Source organism: Sitophilus oryzae, unplaced genomic scaffold (genome assembly GCF_002938485.1).
Source record: "Sitophilus oryzae breed Bouriz unplaced genomic scaffold, Soryzae_2.0 scaffold_1720_pilon_pilon, whole genome shotgun sequence".
Taxonomy (NCBI): domain Eukaryota; kingdom Metazoa; phylum Arthropoda; class Insecta; order Coleoptera; family Curculionidae; genus Sitophilus; species Sitophilus oryzae.
The window spans coordinates 878,679-899,595 of record NW_022146414.1 but is presented as its reverse complement, the minus strand read 5'-3'; the positions used below and the strand labels follow the sequence as shown (position 1 = coordinate 899,595).

General features: G+C 32.2%; 3 protein-coding genes across 4 annotated transcripts; 1 reads left to right on the top strand and 2 right to left on the bottom strand.

Annotated features, from left to right (window-relative positions):
- Positions 1 to 25: 25 nt before the first annotated feature.
- On the bottom strand, positions 26 to 2,043 carry LOC115881435 (methionine aminopeptidase 2). The gene is made up of 5 exons (XM_030898907.1): positions 1,815 to 2,043; positions 1,421 to 1,758; positions 888 to 1,362; positions 413 to 587; positions 26 to 342 (listed from the first exon to the last, which is right to left on the bottom strand). The coding sequence occupies exons 1-5, from the start codon at positions 1,948 to 1,950 to the stop codon at positions 90 to 92; spliced, it is 1,377 nt and encodes a 458-aa protein (XP_030754767.1). The 5' UTR covers positions 1,951 to 2,043; the 3' UTR covers positions 26 to 89.
- A 570-nt stretch (positions 2,044 to 2,613) lies between these two features.
- On the top strand, positions 2,614 to 8,512 carry LOC115881427 (retinol dehydrogenase 14). Of its 2 annotated transcripts, none has more exons than XM_030898899.1 (6): positions 2,614 to 2,807; positions 3,495 to 3,620; positions 4,205 to 4,350; positions 4,514 to 4,750; positions 6,553 to 6,861; positions 8,082 to 8,512. In XM_030898899.1, the coding sequence occupies exons 2-6, from the start codon at positions 3,496 to 3,498 to the stop codon at positions 8,261 to 8,263; spliced, it is 999 nt and encodes a 332-aa protein (XP_030754759.1). In that variant the 5' UTR covers positions 2,614 to 2,807; position 3,495; the 3' UTR covers positions 8,264 to 8,512. The 2 variants fall into 2 exon arrangements, with proteins under 2 accessions (XP_030754759.1, XP_030754760.1); XM_030898900.1 differs by lacking the exon at positions 2,614 to 2,807 and adding an exon at positions 3,074 to 3,443.
- A 763-nt stretch (positions 8,513 to 9,275) lies between these two features.
- On the bottom strand, positions 9,276 to 20,910 carry LOC115881428. Its single transcript, XM_030898901.1, has 6 exons — positions 20,521 to 20,910; positions 13,646 to 13,780; positions 13,352 to 13,463; positions 13,196 to 13,288; positions 9,853 to 9,985; positions 9,276 to 9,543 (listed from the first exon to the last, which is right to left on the bottom strand). Exons 1-6 carry the CDS (start codon positions 20,811 to 20,813, stop codon positions 9,386 to 9,388), a joined length of 924 nt encoding a protein of 307 aa, XP_030754761.1. The 5' UTR covers positions 20,814 to 20,910; the 3' UTR covers positions 9,276 to 9,385.
- Positions 20,911 to 20,917: the final 7 nt, after the last annotated feature.

Here is a 20,917-nt window from a genome sequence, read left to right as displayed (position 1 = left end):
ATACTTTGAAAATAAATAAATACCATTGGTTATACAACAATATTTTATTAATCAGGTGAAAATCAATAGGTTAAAAAATCGTTCACATACTAATAATCGTCCCCGCGAGACACCACCTCCTTACAAGTCGGACGCAGCATGATAGTGTGCTCAAATTGGGCAGTGTAACAACCTTTAATGTCGCACAGAGGAGGGTAATCATCTACTATACCTTTGTCGCACAGGTCCTTGAGCGCCATCTGGTATTTGGTAGCACCAGCCCTATCCAACCATCGTTTGCAGAACGCCAAAGTGCCGAAGTTCTTGTTGATTACATTGAGCAGGGCTTTGGATGACTGTAAACTAGAAATTAGAAGTGATTTAGTTTAGTTGTTCTGTAAAATAAAAAAACAACCAAACCAAACCAACTTACCGTAAAGGTACATAAGGTACGTCAAAGTTCTTCATATAATGAGAACATTCCATGTCATCATGGACTACTCCTTTACCAGTCGAACCAAAAGTTTCGATGGCATAAAATTCATTTTCTTCCATGACAGTTGCTTCACCTCCTTTAACTATAGGGACAGTTTTGCCTGCATGTATTCCTTAAAAACATCTCAGTTTAGACACATAAGAATTTCCAATAATATACAGGGTGGCTTATTAGTGAGCGGAAGTCCAATATCGTCTTTGTTGACAAAGATATAAGTTTTTTTATATAAATGATGCATAGTTTATAAAGATAGCATATTCTCAAAATATTTTGTTGTATATAAGGAGTCCCAAAAAGAGTAATCATAAAGTTTTAAGTTTTTTTTATTTAATTTTGGGTTCTTGGGGGACTTTATCAACAATATTGAATTTCCACATATTAATGGACCACCCTGTATTATAACCTTGCTTACTGTATGGTGAAATTGAATGTCCATTAAGATTGCGAATAGATTTGACTTGATAAGTTTTACCATCTAATTCAACTTCATACGATTCCATAACCTCTTGAATCTGTGCTCCTATTTCACACAACTGTACATCGATACCTGCAGCTTTTATGCCAGTATTAGTGGCATCCCTAACTGCTTCCACCAGTTTATCATATTTAGGATTGAAAGTATGCGTGAAAGCGCAATCTATTATTCTCCCATTAATATGTGTACCAAAATCAATCTTTACTACATCATCATACTCTAAAACTGTCTTATCACCAGCATTTGGAGTGTAATGTGCCGCACAGTGATTTCTGGAGCACCCAGTAGGAAATGCTAGACCCGCTTTTAAACCATCTTCGCCAATCAACTTGCGAGCTACACCTTCTAATTCCTCACAAATCTCGATCATTGTCATCCCAGGTTTGATCCATTTCTGTATATGTTTTCGAGTCTGAAATAGAATTTATGCAATTATATCATGATTTAGTGGTTAAAAATATAAATATTACTTGTCTATGTGCTTCAGCCGCTAAGCGAACTTCATTATAAATATCATTATGCATTCTATCAATTGCCTTCTTTTCTTCTGAAGTAAAACGATCTTTTGCGGTTCTATTATCGTTGTTAGCACCATATTCTTGGATTTCCCCTATAGGAAACGCTCCAGTGGGGAACAGTTCAACGATAGGTAGAGAAGGGGGGTCTGTTTGGGTGGTCTTGCCACCCTTTTTGCGATTACGTTTCTTTTTCTTCTTTTCCCCGTCTTCATTTCCCTCGGCAACACCGTTCTCGTCAGGTACCGGCGTTTCTACAGGCTCTTCACCGTTTGCGGCATTTTCTGCCCTACCTGAAAATATTAAGCAATTTAATATTTGACGGAAATTATCGTCAATAAAAACTTACCGGTCTTTTTTTTCTTCTTTTTCTTTTTGTTCTTCTTCGCGTCCGCGGCCGAATCATCTATATTGTCGATTTCCTTTTCATTTTGATTCTCGTGCTGATCATCCTCTTCCTTAATTTCTGTTTTCAAAGCAGCCATTTTTTCCAAAATTTAAAAATATATTTTTGCCATTTCATTTGTCTCTTGTCACATGAATTACGTCATTATCGATTCGTTGTAAAGTTTTCTGTAATCCCTGCTAGTTCTATGTATTGTATAGAGATGGCACAATTATAGGTCACGTGAATTACTGGTTGCCTGTGCAGTTAATTTGAAGATATTTAAAAATAAAAAGATATTTAAATTGATTTAAATTAATTTAATTAATAATATAATGGAGATAATTGATAATTTAAAATACGGCTTAATAGGAAACAAGACACTTTTTAATTAGGATTAATTTGTTTTTTACAAGGAGCGTACTATGTAACAAAAAACATGTTTTTTTAAGAAACAGATTTTATTTAAATTCGTGTTATTTCCAGTTGAAAATATAAAAGAATAAATTTTTGACGAGATCTGTGACTAGCCGACTGAAAGAATAACTTTTCTGGTATACTTGCGAACCAATTATTGGTGAATAACAGACATTATATTTTCCTGGAAGCTGCAAATATAGAAATTTATTTTTGTATTTTAAAAACTCGCACAAGAAATAAATAATACATAATATTCTTTATGGCTTTAAACTTTGCTCATTAGTATTAAGTGAATGACGCAAAAAATTAATGACATCTTTGTGGAAACGTGTTATGGGTTGAGCGTACCTTTGCAGGAGAAAGTACCACTAGACTTATTAAGTCTTCTTTGCCGAGGTCAGCAGTAAGTAGCGGTCAACTGGTAGTACTGGCAGTGCCAAGAAATGAAAATTATGAAATTCTAGTAAATATTATTCAGAGAAATTAGTTAGAGAGTACACTAACGTTGAAAATTAGTTCTTCTTCAGTAATTTAGAGGTAGGTGTAGTTTTATTACATTCTTTTCTACTTTGTATATAAAATTTAAGTAATAATATAATTAATGTTAGGATTTTTTGTTTATTAACTAAATAATGATTGACTATACATATATATTGACCTAGTAAAATGTTTATATATTCATAGAAAATATAAACTAATTTTATGTTATGTATGCATAAAAATACAAAATACCTACTGCTAAATACAGTTATTTTATTTATAAATTCTTGAATTTCTTTGTAATATTAAAATAAGAGTGTTATAAGACCTTTGATTAGGTGTGAAATAACCAGAAAAAAAATTAAAATTAAACTTAATTATTTTTCACATACTTACATACATAATTATATTTTTATTTGCTAATGAGAATGCTATTAGACTAATAATCAACAGGTTTTTTTTCTAACAATTAATGAGTTTAGTAAAACTGAACCTTATTCTAGGCCATAAATTGCTTTGTGTATGAATAACATAATTTCCTAATATAATATCAACTGAGTAAAATTCATTTGAAATTAGTTATGCTTAGAAAAATATATTTTTGCTTTGTATGACGACTTAGGTTCATTAAAAACGATTTAATTCATTATTTAAAAGGGATATTCAAGAACCTATTAACAAGAAAATAAACAAGTAATTTAGTTTTAAATTGTAGTTCTTGCAAATAAGTATTTCTTTTTTCAGAATGAACATTTTAGGCCACGATATCTGTCCTATTCTACAAGCATTAGCTGTTGTACTTTTAGTTGTTGTTATCACTGTTGTTTCATTGATTAAATTTTATAATTGTATTACTTGCGGCTATTTCAGGTAAGTTTTAATAGTTAATTACCAAAAAATCTGATAATCTCTCCACTTTGTGACCCCCGTGTATTCGAAAAAAAACGGCGTCAGTGATGGCTATGAAATGAAGATGGTTATCATTTTATGTGCGGAATATCATCGATGTTCATTTCCAAGTCAACTGGACGCCGTTTCTTTTTCGATCATACGGTATTTTTATCATAGCTCGTTGGTGCCCTAAAATTTGAAGAGTATTGTGGTGGTTTCAAACAGGAAAATAAAATATCAAATAAAAAATACTTATTTATAAACTTTCAAACAGCAAAATAAAATAAGAAATATATATTTGCACATGCCCTGTGCGCCGAAGTATGATAAATATTGACTTTAATGATTGTTTATAGATATTTTACTATTTACTGGTACACTTATTCAATTTTCTCGTTTTGATATCTTTATATCTCTGCTATAACACAAGCCACGCCAAAAACAATATTTGAACTTAATTATAGATTATTTTGCTAGATTTTCTATAAAATGGTGATGTGCATGAATCTATGCCATAAAAGTTGTATGCTTATTAAAGATTTGCAATTTTTTTACTTTTCAAGGCAAAACGTGAAAATGAACGGAAAAACAGTTATAGTAACCGGTGCTACAGGGGGAATAGGCAAAGAAACTGCCAGAGAGCTTGCCAAAAGAGGAGCCAGAGTCATTATGGCATGCCGAAATCCGGATTCCGGAAAAGCAGTTAGAGGTAAAACACCCAAAACATAAAAAAGAATGTTTTTTGATTTTGGATAGGGACGTTTCAAAGTATCGATATTTTTACAATATCGATATTTTTAAACTATGTATCGATATATTTTTTCGATATCGATATTTCATCTCTAATTTTATTTTTTTTTCTTCTTTTTCAGATGAAATCGTCGAGTCAACCAAAAACGAAAACGTAGTCGTGAAAAAACTGGACCTGTCTTCTCAAAAATCGATCAGAGACTTTGCCCAGGATATTTTGAGAACTGAACAACGGTTAGACGTTCTGTTACACAATGCCGGCACTGCTGAAAACAAAATCGTAAAGACTGAAGATAACTTGGAATTGACAATGGCCACCAATCATTTCGGTCCATTTCTACTAACCCACTTACTAATCGGTAAGTAATTTTGTTTAAATACCTATATCAATGAATAAAAATAATAGTAAGAAACGAAACTATACAGAGTGGTCCGAACTGTATTCCGGAAACTTCGGCAGCATATTCTGCAGATAAAAATAAGTAAAAAAGTTCGTATAAATGTATGTCCTAAAATGCTTAGTTTCGGAGAGAGAGAGTGTAGAAGTTTCATTTTTATTTCCATTTTTTCCCAATAATTTCTGAAATAACGTCAATATTTGTATGAAAATTGGTGTCTGAGTGTACTTTGACATGAGAAATTTGGTTTTGATGTCAATATCACTCCTACTAATAGAGCGCGCCACCTACATATTTTTTAACTGGTTTGCAGAGTAATAACTTTTTGTCCGTACCTGTATAAAACTACTAAGTAAAAAAATATACATTTACGACATTTTTTACACAAAAAAGGTCTCTTGGTAAAAATCGCTACGACTAATGGTTTTTGAGATATTTGGAATCGAAATTATCAATACCCGACATCATTGACATAAATTAAACATGTTGACTAAATAGTTATTAGACTGAAATCATAAATTTCCCAAATTTATTATTTCAGTGAAATAACTATCTACTCAACGTGTTTATTTTTCGTCAATAATGACATGTATTGACTATTAAATTTCTATTCTAAATATCTTAAGAACGGTTGCTCGTAGCGATTTTTACAAACAGATATTTTTTACGTAAAAAGTCACAGAGATGTATATTTCTTCGCTCGGTAGTTTTATACAGGTAGGGATAAACATTTATAACGCTTCAAAACTACTACTTCAAAACGCCCTCTACTAGTAGGATTCATATTGACATCAAAATCAAATTTCTCATGTCAAAAAACTCCAAGACACCAATTTTGATCCAAATATTGACGTTACTTCAGAAATTATTTAGAATAAATCGAAATAAAAATAAAACTTCTACACCCTGTATCTCCGAAACTAAGCATTTTAGGACATATGTACATTTATACGAACTTTTTTACTTATTTTTATCTGCAGAATATGCTGCCGCAGTTTCTGGAATACAGTTCGGACTACCCTGTATAACACTCTTATACTATTTTTATACTTTTGTATTAAGAGTCTCAATCTCAATCGACGCGACGACGCCATGAGTCGCCATTATTTTGCATTTTTTGACGTTTCATTTGACACGTTTAAATTTCATTTTAATTTTTGCAAATTTGATAGGCTTTTCTGCGATTATTTTGTGTTATTTTAGTTGCTTTAAAGCTATTTTATATACATGTTTCAGAAAATATGTGCCATCTTTCGTGGAAGATTCCCCACGTAAAAATAAAATTTATTTTTTATATCAGGGTCCAATTTTTCTTTGTTTCGAAGCTATAGGGGGTTAAAATCTTCATTTATTTTCTATTTGTTATACTTTCCTTCGAAGTGCTTTTAGTGATTGAAATGAAATTTTAAGCGTAAAAGCTGTGGAAAAGGTACTGTAAATGTTATACATTTTAGTATTTAAAGAGTACATAAGTAAATTAAGATTCACCAGGGACGTGCATATGGGTTATAACTGGAATATTTTTCTAAAGAAGAACATGTATCCCACTGTCTTTTCGTCATTGTAGTAGGATGTCGGTCGTCGTATGGCTCTTTCCTTCGGCCTGATGAACTTAATGCAGAAATTAGCACACTTGTAGGGGCTAAAAGATCTTTTTACGCTTCTGTATATTATTTTATTTTATATAGAACCTTACTTTGCTTTCAGCTCTACCTACGGTTACGTAGATGAAGCAAGCTTAAAAAATATATTATTTTATCTAGATTTGCTGAAAAGATCTGCACCATCGAGAATAGTGATCGTGGCCTCAGAGCTGTATCGTTTGGCCTCAGTAAACTTGAACAACCTGAACCCTTCAAGCTCGTGGTTTCCACCATACTTATACTACGTGTCCAAGTACGCGAATATTTACTTCAGCAATGAGCTGGCTAGAAGGTTGGAAGGATCTGGAATAACAACGAATTGTCTACATCCTGGTATGATTGATTCTGGCATTTGGAGGAACGTACCCGTACCGTTAAACTGGCCTATGAAGTTGATTATTAAGTTGTTCTTCAAGACTCCAGTCCAAGGTAACTATCATTTATTTAAATCTTTAGCTAAAAAAATACAAGAACCGATAAATATAACACCAGAAACCAAATTGTTACCAGTTGACACCAAAGCTACAGTTTATACCAAATAAACTTTTAGTCGTGTAATTAAGCTTGACCGGCACAGCGTTGCCCACTTTTATATTGTTACGGATTGCGTGGGTCCACTAATTTAAACTCACGATACCTTCACCAAATTGTCCGATTCGTAATAATTTAAAACGCGGTATATTCTGTGGTATATTCAAACTTCAAAACCGTCCATTGCCTATTACGCGGACTTATATACTCTACTGACTGTTTCTCGAACCTCTCTCCGAGAGCGTTCTACTTCCTACTGGAAAATTCCACCGCTGCCCGATTCGCTTTTGCACTTAGCAAAGAGATGACGACCTTCAACAAAAACGTCTTTCACTTTTTGGTAAATTCGCCATGTTTCTTGACACGTAGGCAGCCAGCAATACAGTTTAGTGCCACATACACCTTAACAATATATTTTCTTTTAATCAAAATATTTTAGGAAACAAAAATTAATTATAAATATATAAACAGTTATTATTTACATCAACAAAATTCACCTCCTTAACAGGACTTAAGGGACATAAAGTGCCATTACTACCGCTTTCCCGTTCAAAATATTCTAATAAAAATTTGCGATGATTTTTTACAGCTCTTAAGCTATCTTGTATAGTTCGCAGTAAAATATGTTCTAAAAACTGCAAGGTCTCCTAGTAAATATTTTCAAGCTTAAATACGTATCACAACACTATTTATTTAAACCAGAAACTCGTAATACAAATCTAAAGTCTCAAAACGAATGACAATGTCAGGAAATAAATAAATAAATGCGGCAACTTGACATTTTTTACAGCAGAGCTACCACCTGAATATCCAGCGGGAAATTTAAATTCCAGTTACTCAACACGGCGCCGAATATGGCCATGGTTGGCAACAATGAATTTAAAAATCGCGCTTTCGATAACGTAACTAAAAATTTAATTGATATGAAATATATTTGGCCAGTGCCGTGCCAAATAAAAATTGAAAATTTTAATTGTTTCACAAATATTTTTGTGTTTTTTATCACATATTTATGTTACGCGTTGATATCTTCTTTAGGTATTACTTTGTCTATTTATACGATTTATCTGAGTTAAAAGGTATTATCATTTATCTTTAAAAATACTATATTTTTGTAGGTTGTCAAACGAGTGTATATCTGGCATGTTCGGAGGACCTCCAAAACGTAACTGGAAAATATTTTATGGACTGCAAGGAAACTACTTTAAGTAGAGCAGCTATGGATATGTCCAAAGCCAAGAAATTATGGGAATTGTCAGAAGAACTGGTCAATTTGAAATCCTCAGACCCTAAAATTTAAATTCTGATCCCTTTTTTGAAGCTGTTTTATGTCAATTAAGTTTTTTTTTAAAATATCGACACTATTTTTTACGTGAAAAATAAATATCATTTATATTTTTTAATATTTGATTGAGCGAAGGTATTTCTAAAACAAAGCAACAAAAAAATATAAAATTTGCTTGACATAATAATTATTGTACTGAAATTTTAGTCTTAGTTTTATTAGAGTGATTGAAAGACACTTAATAAATACTATATTTTAAAATGCCATTGTCTTTTTTATTTTATTTAATTCTTTCATAACACACGTAATATATGAACTCGAAAAGTCTATAGCGTTTTAAAAAAATGTAAGGTATAATATGTACAACGATCGTTTAACGTTACGTCATCATTATCTATCTATAGCGAGGTCCACACGCAACGACTTATCGTACGATTTGCTTGCGTCGACAAAACATTGCAGATGAAACGTACAGACTAAACTATGTCTGTATTACAACGACTTGTCAGTCAGTGTTTTGTATTTTGTCATATCATCATGGAGAAAACACTGTTATGGTTAGTTTTTGTTATTTATTTAAATAAGTTAAATAAAGGCAAGTTAAATGTCTTCACTACGACTCTACTAGAATTTTTTGGGGTGTCTTTATTGTTCAGAAAATTTACTAAATTAAAACATTCATAGAGAGGGTTTATAAATATCTTCATCTCAAGCATCCGAATGAATAGAATTATGAATTATTAAGGTTCGATTAGGGTTCGATAATTCTTTTCGGTAAACGTTTGTCCTTGAACTTTTCAATAATAACCTGGTAGGCTTGATTTTTCTTTTCCCTCTCAGTGTATTTTTTTCTGGTCACTTTACTCAAGATAAACGTCTGATTTTGTGCCGTACTTTAACTGTCTAATATGTGACGTAACGGTCAACGATGCTTCTATAGACATTACATTACATTTAGTGATGATATAATAATTTTACTGAATATTTAGCTTAAGTTTTAATAGTTTTTGAAATAAAATATAAACAATAAACTAAAACGTACTTCTTTTATTTCATCAGTTACATTTTTTCTTAACATTTTAACACACTTTTTTGTCTTATTATATTTTTTTGTATAAGTATGCAGCAACACAAATCTTAGTCTCTTTCTTTAGGCTTGGCCATTTCTATTATTCTTGGAGTTGGTTTGTAGGTCAAAGCCTTCTTAGATATAGCAAACGGATCAAAATCTTCGTCTTCCTTTGACTTATCGCTACGCTGTTTGGGCATAGCTATTTCTATAATTCTTGGTGTAGCTAGAAAAAAATCCAGTTATTTAATAAGAGAGAGTACTAAATATTATACAGTGTCGGCAACAGAGAGTCTTGGGTCGGTATTTACATGTGTAGCAGTGAATCGCTATGGCGGTTGACTGCTAGAGATAACTTGCTCTTCTCTCTTAGTTCGGTACATCTTATTATACTGAACACATTGACTGTACTCTTCGTTCACACGAATATCGGTACCATAAGGCAAGCTTTACCGACCGTGTATGTATACTATATATTATAAACAACAATGGATGTCTGAGTTATTTTTTTTCAAAATATTATTTTATGTATTACCATTGTATCTAAGAGCACTCTTCTTAACTTTGCCTGGTTCGAGTGGTTTCGGTAGATTTAGAAGTCTTGGTGGAAGTTTGGCTAAACGTATGACAGTTTCTGTGGCTTCATACGTCAGAGCTGCCGGGTTAACCTGTTTAAAGAAATTCAGTATAATCTTGTATATGTATATAAGATATAAAAAGGAGTACGTCAATCCGTTCTGTAGCTAGGGACATTCGTAAAGGGGAAAACGAAATTCTTTGTTAGCAAGAAATACATGGGCGTGCAATAAATACTTTACATAACATTACTTATACAAAAATTTCAAAAATACCTAATCGATTTTATTTTTTCAACGTTTTTCCACGCGAATGAGACATAATACTTATAAAAATTAAAAAATTGAGAAGAAAAACAATAAAAAATTAATAAAATCACACAACTATTTTACCGATAACGACTGCACTGTTCTCCAAGCTCAGTCTACTACCATTTTAATCGATCTTTCTCGTAAAATATTAGACGATGCGTCCCGTCAATAAAAATTTGACAAATTTGTAAGTAACCAATGTAATTAGTGGGCGGAGTGTGTTTTGCGGTGACATACTCGTCAAGTCCACGTGAACTCTCTGCCGCTTGTATATAGGTAGTGATCTACATAATACAGGATATCTCAGGTTGAGCGTGCATTAGAAGTTTCTAGAGAACTACAACATCTAGCTCGCAGATTTCATAGTTTTACAACGAGATCTATCGATTAAAAGTATTTTCAGTATGGCGGCACTTCCGGAAATACCGGAAGTTGACAGTAACTTTCTTATTTTAAATCGGTGCCCTCATTTTTTATTACATACTTAAATTCTCTGTAAAATTTTATGAATTTTGATATTAAACACTCTATATCTGACATTCACCGTTTTTGAAAAAAATTATTTAAAATTTTTGAACGAAAAAAACTACCTGTCAAAAATATGTGTATAGCCTAAACGTCAAATTTAATAATTACCACAGCCACTGTGCCATAAAATGAAAACATCTGGCTATCTATTTCAAAAATTAAACTGTTCGAATGTCATATAATAATGGTCGCAGTAGTCATAGAATTGAGCGATTAAAAAATTATCATAAATCATTTTTTTCAAATGGAAACCCACTTTTCTATTTCACTAGTGAAAAGGCTTTTCAATTCGTTACTTTTTCACTATTTTTTTTTTTTGGGGGAAAAATCTGCAAACCAGAGACCGTAAGTGGTACTGTCGGGGTGGTTGAGGTACCTTACCGACTAAAAAACCTCCACAAACCGCTTTGAGTATCTCCCCAAGGAACTACCTTTCGGCATTACTTCTGGGGGAGGCAGTTTTATTGTGATGTTACAGGTAATTGAGCACTTCAGTCAAAGTTGGACACTAGCGAGTGTGGTAAGTACAAAGCAGTACTAGAGCAGTATGGTAAGTACACTCAAATTATTCTTCTTTTTTTTTACTTTCCAAACCTTTTGGCTTCGTTTTCCTTTGCAGATATCAGCGCCTCCATATATTCCCGGACTGCTTTCCAGTTCTCATTTGACTTAAGCATCGTTGGAACCAAGTTAGTGTAAGTTAGTTTCTCTGTATTTAGACTCTCCATTAATTTATTTCTTTCATAGGTCCACCTTTTGCATTCCAGGATTGTGTGCTCTGCTGTGTCGTTATCGTGGTCACCGTAGATGCATTTTGGACTATCGGTAAGTTTCATTTTATATAAGTAATTCTTGAAGCATCCGTGTCCTGATAAACATTGTGTCATAGCGTAGGTAACTTCTCCATGGCTCCGGTCTATCCAGTTTCTTATATGTGGTATAAGTTGTCTTGTCCACTGCGCTTTCCCGTCTACATTGTGTTTCCATCTGTCGCTCCATGTGTTCAGTATTTTTTCCCGGTTATACTCTCGCGATCTATCCGGACACGCCTTTCTCTGCATCCTCTCTTGTATTAGAAGATCTATCGGTATCATGCAACTAATTACTTCTGCCGCATCTGCTGATATAGTGCGGTACCCTCGACATATTCGCAGCGCCAATCGCCTTTGAACTGCCCTTAACCTTTCCCTATTCTTCTTCACTTCATTCACTTCACTTCATTCACTTTATATATATATATATATATATATATATATATATATATATATATATATATATATATATATATATATATATATATATATATATATATATATTATACCTAAAATAAATCGATTTTAAGTTATTTAAGATTTAGTTTTAAAGCGTATATTTTTCTTGATTTTAACCAGTAGCCTATGACTTTAAACGTCAAGTGATGTAAAACAATAGATCTGGCCATGTCATATTGTGACGCTTTGTTGAAAGAGCATCATCAGTTCCGAACCAACTTTACGCGGTTTTTTTCGATTATACGGAATATTATTAATAATATAAGGATAATATCAACTATTAGATATCACTAAAGAGCGAAAATACGAGATATATTTTTATAAACACACTTTTTAAACTCTTAAGGCAGGCAGTATTTAGTATTTATAATATAGGAAATTCAAATAATTTGTTTTCTGACAGATGGAAATAAATCGTCTGACCGTTTGACACTTAATGTCAAAGGAAGCTAGATAAAATCAAGAAAAATATACGTTTTCAAATTAAATCTTAAATAACTTAAAAACGATTTATTTTAGGTATAGGAACATATATTCAAAAAGTAACGAATTGAAAAACCCTTTCATTAGTGAAATACAAAAAGTGGGTTTCCATTTGAAAAAAATGGTTTAAGATAATTTTTTAATCGCTCTATTCTATGACAGCTACCGCCATTATTATATGTCATTTGAAAAATTTAATTTTTGAAATAGATAGCCAAATGTCTTCTCTTTAGGTCACAGTGGCTGTGGTAATCACTAAATTTGACTTTTAGGCTATACACATTTTTTTGACAGGTAGTTTTTTCGTCCAAAAATTTTAAATATTTTTTTTTCTCAAAAACGGTTAGTGTTAGGTATAGAGTGTTTAACATTCGTAGAATTTTACATAGAATTTAAGTATGTAATAAAAAATGGGGGCATCCATTTAAAATAAGAAAGTTCTTGTCAACTTTCGGTATTTCCGGAAATGCCGCCATATTGAAAATATTTTTAATCGATAGATCTTGTTGCAAAAAATCTCCGATCTAGATATTGTGGTTCTCTAGAAACTTCTAATGCACGCTCAGCCTGGGACACCCTGTATATTGCTCCTTATTCCAATGTGTTTTGTAGTAAATTAATCACACTTCAATATCGTCACCGCATCGATGTATTATGACACAGATCGAGTAGACGTACTTTACAAAATCCTAAAAAAACGAATATTTACCTCCAGAGATTTGGGCGTTTGCATGATACAAGGTCTTGGAGTTGCCAATGTGTCCAACCGGCCATAATTCGAGAATATTTGTGGTGGCTTTTTCTAAAAAATAAAAAATATCGAATTGAACTTATTTATTGACATTTTCCGGATAGATTTACTTACGGGTTTGATAGGTTCCGGTTTGAAGAGAGCTTTAGGCTTGGCAAGTTCATCATGTCTTTTCATGTCCAGTTCACGCTTTTTCTCTTTACCTGTAGCCTGTTTTCTTAATAACCTAAACATAAAACTATTTAGTTGATTTTTCGTAACTTATAATGATTTATGAACGTATAAGAAGTCAATGACAACTTTTTGTTTTGACATGAGTAATAACAAATTTTTTATTTCATACTGTATATATTGTAAAACAAACCTTTCTTAATTTTTTTAATGCATTATTACATTAAACTCTATTACCTGAGCTTCCTGTCTCTTTCCTTTTTCTTGTAATAATTATAAATCGAATCCCAGGCTTTATTAATGTTCTTAGTAATTTTTTTCTTGTAGTTTTTGCTGATGTTTTCGAAGTAGTGCTTGTTACAGTATAGACTCCTGTAATGAGAAAAACATTTTGTTTATATATAGAAAAAATCGCACAACTTTTCTTTGTTTCGATATTCTTTGACAACTTGTGTAATACATGGGATATATAAGTATTAGGGAGAATGAATATGTGAACATGCGCAGGGATAAAGTCCATCAAAAAGGCTCAAATTTCTAAAAATGTGTGAGTTGAACTAGTAGTAGTAAACAGAGCTGCAACAAGTCTGTTTTAAAAAGACTCAAGTCTTAAGTCATTTCTAAAATTAAAATGATTTAAGTCTTAAGTCAAATTCAACACTAAATTGAAATGAATAAGTTTAAAGTCCTTGACTTAAGTCCTTTTATTTCAAGTCAATTTTCAAGTAATTTTTGTGAAGATATAAATTAATACAACGTTATTTAAGTCGTTTTTATGACTTAAGTGTATATTTTTGACTTAAATCATGATGATCTGCAAGTTAACCCATTAACGGCCAAATTATTTTTTTTTCGAAATTGACTATTTTTTTTAGAGATTCCTAGTTCTTGTTATGTAAATTAACGTAGAAAAATATTTTTATGAAAATAAGTTATCAAGTTTTTCAAAAAACTGCTGTCCTCGTTTGAGGACGCTGGGATAATATGATATAAATAAAAACAAGAAAAGTTTTTGTATGTTTATTTTAATCTATATAAAAATAAGAGTTTATAAGCTACATTTTTGTAAAAAAGTAAGTGAAAGTCGTTAAAACAAGCAGGCATGCAAAGCGTTATATTACATTTTTGCCAAAATGTTCGTGGTTTTCCTTTGCAATTGATCATTTGACATCTTTGTATTTCCCTTTTGCCAATGGAGTGGTTTCTCCCGTCAAACTTTATTTCATCTGGTATAATTGTTTTTGATGTACTTGAAATCTCTTCCTTATTTGTTGATAACTCGAATTTATTTTTCTGTGTTCTAGCATATCGTATTGTTTCTAGCACTAATTCGTTCGTTTATCATCTTCATCGCTCAATTCTTCGACTTCTGGGGGCAATCAGCATCAATATGCTCTGAATATAAATACTCAACAGCATCTTCTAAAGTCTTGAAGGCCTTTCTAGACATAATTCTAAACAAAATCAGAATATCTGTGAATAACATTTGTTTTTTGTCATCAACAATACCTAAAGTCTAGTTAGAACAATAATAGGAAATAATCAAATTTTATACATACTACCGCCTAGCGTCCTCATTTGAGGAGAGTAGAATTTGGTTACACCCTGTACATAAATCATGTCTCTAATGCTTTCTTACGTATTATATTCACAAAACCTAACAATTTAACTACAAGAAAAATTAAATTCTAATACATACCTTTGTTTTATAAAAAAAATCCACCACACGTGAACCAAAGTGACAAAAAAATTCAACAAATTTGACGATATTTTAGTCCAAATACCTAACTACAGGACTTCGTAAAATGCCCTTAGAATCATGTTATGACTGGCACTAACATTCCCCGTGAAATTATTGTTGTTTTTTTCGACGGTGTTGAAGCTATCCCCACCTATATCAGCTGTCCTCAAATGAGGACGCTGGGCGTTAATGGGTTAAGTTAGTAAAATGACTTAAATCAATATAATTACCCTCAAGTCAAGAAAAACAGAATTCAATTTAAGTACTTTTTTTAAATGTTAATATTACTAAATCTAATTTTTATTGTTGTCGATCCATTAATATATAATGTGTTTTTTTTTAATTGGATTAGGACCGAAAGAAATCAACAGAAGTCCTTTGTTTTAAATTTGTCGACGTTTCGCAAAATTTATTTGCATCTTCAGGACAATTTAAATCTGGACTTTCTTAGTCATATCCATTAATACACGGATGGTATAGAGGGAAGTGGTATATATTATCCCTTTTTTTCTTTTAAAACACATAACACACTTACATTTAAAAAAACATAACATCGATATTAGGTATAGAGCATAGATTTAGGAAGAACAGATATCACATTTTGCATTTTAACCCGATCAAACAATCGGAGGTTGATTACGTACTGTAAAAACCAACTGAGATAGAGAAGGCGACATTGCCACATCTCAAATTTGCGCCTATCTACTTAGTTTGATTTGCAGAAAAGGTGACTTTAAAACCTTCACCGGATATCAATAAATCCCAATTTCTTAATTAAATTAATAGTTTATTTTTAAAGAAGCATAAGTAATAATATGTTATTAACCAGAGGATATATGCGTTACTGTTAAAGGACATGTTTACTGTTTAATGTGCTGAAACGTCTAGAACTATTGGCAACGTCGCTGCTAGTCTTCCAGATTGAAATGAGCCGTCCGTCCCACCACCCCTCGCGACGGCCTTTGGTCCGTTTTATCGTACTACGTTTAGCTTACGATGTGTTTGAAGTCGGAATCAAGTCCGAAGTGAACTTTTCACTGTTTTTCAGTAGTTTTTGCTTTTGTTTAACGTACTTTTGAATCTGAATTTTCAATATGGTACGACAGTGTCAAATGTGTGGAAAAATAAGCTCAAATTAAATTTGTCTTTTCACAGGTAGGTATTGTTTCCGCCGCGCCGTAATCGCCGTACATAGGCGTCCCACAAGGGAGCCTCTCACAATTAAAATAATTTCTAATTATATTTGTTGAATTTTGAGCTATTAAAACAAGAACGTAGTAGCCGGTAATTGAATTATAATTCGTCTCAATTACTACTGTGTAGGTGTTGTAGATCATAACAAATTTGAATATAAGCGTTGCATTTGAAACTTTATTATAAGCCAGAAAGTGACATGTTTTTTTCTTAAAATTGCGTCATATTTTGGTCATTATATACGATATTCTAAAGGAATTTTGCTCAACAAATAAACAAAGGTGTTTACCCGCCCTTTTTTACATTTTATTGCATTATTATATCTGCCCCTTCGGCCTCGTTTAAACAATTTTTTACCACCGTACAAATACCTCTTCCTAGAGTTATTTGTACGGTGTGTTTACCTTTTTTTTTAGAATGGGACGAACTGTAAATAATTCTTTGGCTACTAGTTATGTATAAAACTAGTAGCCAAAGAATTATTTACAGTTCGTCAAACCTATATACAGAGTGACCCAGGCCTCCAAAAAAGCTTTTTACCTATTACGTTTTTGGTTTGTAATTTTTATTTCAATTTTTTACATAAGATGGGGGCCATTGTAACGCACATTTTCAAAATATTTTTGTCAACATACAGGGTGATTCAAACCGCTATACATATGCTTAATACAGAAAATCAAGCTTCATCAGAAAATCAAATTTTAGTTAATGTCCCAATTTAACTAAAATTTGATTTTCTAATGAAACTACTTTAAAAGTAATGGATTTGTACATAAACGTAATATTCATTATTATGCGACAGAAATCCCATACTGTAGCACACAGATTTGATGCTTTTGATGATAAATGCTTTCTATTGAGAACTAAAAGGTAATTGCCTCGTATCAGAGCCATCATAATACAAGAAGAAGACCGAAAGTCAAATCTTATCTTATATTTTCAAAAAAAACACAATTTTCTCATTAAATATTGATTTTAGGTATAGGAAGTTATTACTACTATTACACAGTACTTTACAGGAAGCTATCGATTGCGAACTAACTAAATTAGTTACTAATTACTAATTTTAAAAAGTTATTTTTAAGATCAAAAAAGGTAAAACTAAAACCTAAATTATCATTTGAGATTAAACGGGAAGTTCTAAATAATGTTGCCTATTCTAAACAAGAAAAAATTATTTATAAGTTTTATAACATCTCTAATTAAATTTGGACGAAATTAATATTTCTGTTTCCTGTAGGTAATTTTCTCAGGGAAAATACGTAAATAAAAATGACCTTTTAAGTCAAAAAAGGTCAAAAGGACAAGTTATTCCAAAACAGGACTGTCCTTTTCAAAAAAGGACAGGTGGCAACCCTAGGTATTTCTGGAATGGAAATTTAATGGCAAATCTACAACTTCAGTTTGAAAATATGTTCCGGCCACCTATGTTTACAAAAATGTCTAAAATGTGCTTTATCATTGCCTCCATATTCTGAAAAAAAATTGAAAGAAAAGTCACCAACCACAAACCTAATATAGAACTGTTTTGGAAGCCTGAGTCACCCTATAAATGTTCAAAAGTAACTGAAAGTTTATATAGAATTAACTGAAAGTTTAAATTGAAAATCGACGTTGGAGCGATTTTCGAAAACTACCTACTGACGTTTCAACATAAGTATATGTGGGATATTAATTATATTATTATATTAGATCTTATAACAAAACTCATCTGACGAAAAGGTGTTAATGTAGTATATTAATATGGAGTAAACACTTTACTAATTACTTTACTTTTACTTTACTAATTAAATTCGTTCCAAAAAACGATACGCCACTGGCCATTAGAACAATCCAAATGCGCCTAGTTGCCGGAAATTTTAGACTTCTCTGTCTCTTCTGTCCTTGTTTGACACATTGGAATGTTTGATACACTACCAACGAGTATTTATTAATGAGATGTTCGGTCTATATTTATAATGTCTTTGGTATAGAGAAATATCACGAATTTTTTTTCTTTTCACAGACAAGCAGTGCAGATATACCAACGTTGACCGTATACAGAGAGTTGCTGTCTGCGTTAAACCTAAACGGACACCAAACGTTAAGCATTTTTTTCTTTGTTAGGCAAATTTTTATTACTGTAAACATAACTTCTGACAAGCAGTGTCCGTTTAGGTTTAACGCCAGAAGTGTTTACAAAAAATAACTATTTTATTTTGTAGATTTTTCTTGCAGTGCAGTGGCGAAATACCCATAAAGGATTTTTTTGGAGAGATGAATCCGCCACATAGGTATAGACATTTTTTATTACTTTTCTTGAAATTTTTTTTTTCTTCTTTTTCCTAAATTTAAAAAAAGCGTCCATTATTCTCAAAGAGACCTGGTTTAAATTAAAAAGAAGTAGGTATATAAAGACTGAAAGTCTCGGTCTATGAACGTGTGAGTTGATGGACTTTTATTGTATTTGTGTCACTGTGTACAGGGTGGGTCAAATTCGACGCTTTTAAATGGAAACACCCTTTTCTATAGGAGATAGACGATCGGTGTCTGGAGCACAATTTTCATCAAAAACATGATGGTGCAAACCGCACATCAATATCTGTTACAGTTTCGGAGTTACGTGGTGTTTTTCAGAAATGTGCATTTTTAACAAATCGCTGTAACTGTTGTGCTATTGAAAATTTTGTAATTCTATGAAAACATTTCCAAAGCACCTTTTTACGTAGAATTTAATGGTTTAAGTATAATTTTTTTAACATTAATAATTTAAGAGTTATCAACAGAAAAATTGATTTTTTATTTGGGACACCCTCTATATTTTTAATTAACTGAAAAGAATTTAAAATTACCTTTCCAAAAATATAGCACACTTGATATTTTGTTATAATCCCCTTCAAAATACAGAATTTTTAAAAGTTTGCCACTTTTAACTAGTAGGCTTTGGACCCCTTATTGATGATATGTCCTTAATGGAACTCGAAAACATATTTTTCCAGCAAGACGACGCACCGCCTCAGAACGCTGTTATCAGCAAATTTTTGCAGCCAATTTCAAGAATAATTGAATAGCTAACCAAGATCCCAGCCGCTGGCCGTCGAGGCCGCCTGACTTAGTGCCCATGGATCTAATCCTATGGATATATTTGCGGAAGAATAAAGGTTCCTTATTCTTCCGTATAATCTAGACAAGAATTAGAAATACTTAGCAGTTACTTAGAGAGGGTATCTTTCACCCCCACTGAGTTAATGAAGAAATGTCCAAAAAGGGCCCCGTCTGTCCATAACAGAAGACGGTCGATATGTCGAACACCTGTAGCAAATTCTCATGTCTTGATTTGCTATTTATTTTTATTGTTATCATATATATTTTAAATGTGTTGATGTTGATTAAATATATTTTAAATTGTTATAAAATTCTGCATCTCTCATAGCAAATATTATTTTCGTTTTAATTGATGCTCAGCTAGAATTTTTTTGCATTACAGCCGGTGCCATTCAAAGCCTACTTATTTAAAGCGGGCGAATTTTTATATACCCTATATCTCGAAGAGGAATCGAGCAACATATCAAGTGTGTTATATTTTTGGAAAGGTAATTTTAAATTCTTTCAGTAAATTAAAAATATACAGGGTGTCCCATATAAAAAATCAAATTTTCTATTTATAATTCTTAAATTATTAATTTTAAAAAAATTATACTTAAACCATTGAATTCTACGTAAAAAGGTGCTTTGGAAATGTTTTCATAAAAATGCAAAATTTTCCATAGCAAAAAAGTTACAGCGATTTGTTAAAAATGCATATTTTTGAAAAACACCCCGTAACTCCGAAACGGTAACAGATATCGATATGCGGTTTTCACCATCATGTTTTTGACAAAAATTGAGCTCCAGACACCGATATTAGTTTTTGTCTATCTCCCATAGAAAAGGGTGTTTCCATTTAAAAGCGTCGAATTTGACCCACCCCGTACACGTGTCACTATTTAACTTAATATAAACGTTGAGACCAAGACCAAGAGTCTTTTTTATACTTCTTTTCAAATGATATAAGTAATTAAAATGATTTAAATCAAAAAAAGACTTAAGTTTTCTGTAAGCTTGCAGCTCTGACTGCAAAACCAAGACCAAGATCAAGACCAAAAAAGTCTTGGTCTTACGAATACATAAATCACTAAATATTTTAAGTCATATTTACCTTAAGGGTGGTCTGGATATTTGATCTGAATAATACTGGATCTCATCGCTCAACCTTTTCAGCGGTATCTTTCCTGCTTTAATCAGACCTATCTCTCGAGGAACATACTTCCTGATCGGCATCTTGGGTTTCGCCAACTGATCCAGTCTCCAGTTGTACTTGTATTTCTTCATTATGGCCAAGAGTTTGGGCGGTATTTTCGGACCGCTGGGCGCAGCGGAAACGGGTGGTGGTACTGGTGAAACTGAGATGTCCACGTGGACGAACTCATTGTCCGGTGGGTGTTGCTGCATGTTGAAAATGTTGGTTTTGCCGAACGGAGAATTTTGAGATGTGTTGACGAAAAAGAAATTTTGAAATTTTGAATTTTTTGACGTAGGGATTGTTGAATACCTTT

Excerpts from the sequence above, each read along its gene's own strand:
- LOC115881428 (XM_030898901.1), bottom strand. The coding sequence starts at position 20,813 with ATGCAGCAACACCCACCGGACAATGAGTTCGTCCACGTGGACATCTCA. Across the intron at positions 13,781-20,520 it reads ATATCCAGACCACCCTTAAG|GAGTCTATACTGTAACAAGC; the intron begins GTAAATATGACT and ends TTCTCATTACAG. Across the intron at positions 9,544-9,852 it reads GAGTGCTCTTAGATACAATG|CTACACCAAGAATTATAGAA; the intron begins GTAATACATAAA and ends ATTTTTTTCTAG.
- LOC115881435 (XM_030898907.1), bottom strand. The coding sequence starts at position 1,950 with ATGGCTGCTTTGAAAACAGAAATTAAGGAAGAGGATGATCAGCACGAG. Across the intron at positions 1,363-1,420 it reads CGGCTGAAGCACATAGACAA|ACTCGAAAACATATACAGAA; the intron begins GTAATATTTATA and ends ATTCTATTTCAG. Across the intron at positions 588-887 it reads ACATTCAATTTCACCATACA|GAATACATGCAGGCAAAACT; the intron begins GTAAGCAAGGTT and ends GATGTTTTTAAG.
- LOC115881427 (XM_030898899.1), top strand. The coding sequence starts at position 3,496 with ATGAACATTTTAGGCCACGATATCTGTCCTATTCTACAAGCATTAGCT. Across the intron at positions 4,351-4,513 it reads TTCCGGAAAAGCAGTTAGAG|ATGAAATCGTCGAGTCAACC; the intron begins GTAAAACACCCA and ends CTTCTTTTTCAG. Across the intron at positions 6,862-8,081 it reads CTTCAAGACTCCAGTCCAAG|GTTGTCAAACGAGTGTATAT; the intron begins GTAACTATCATT and ends ATATTTTTGTAG.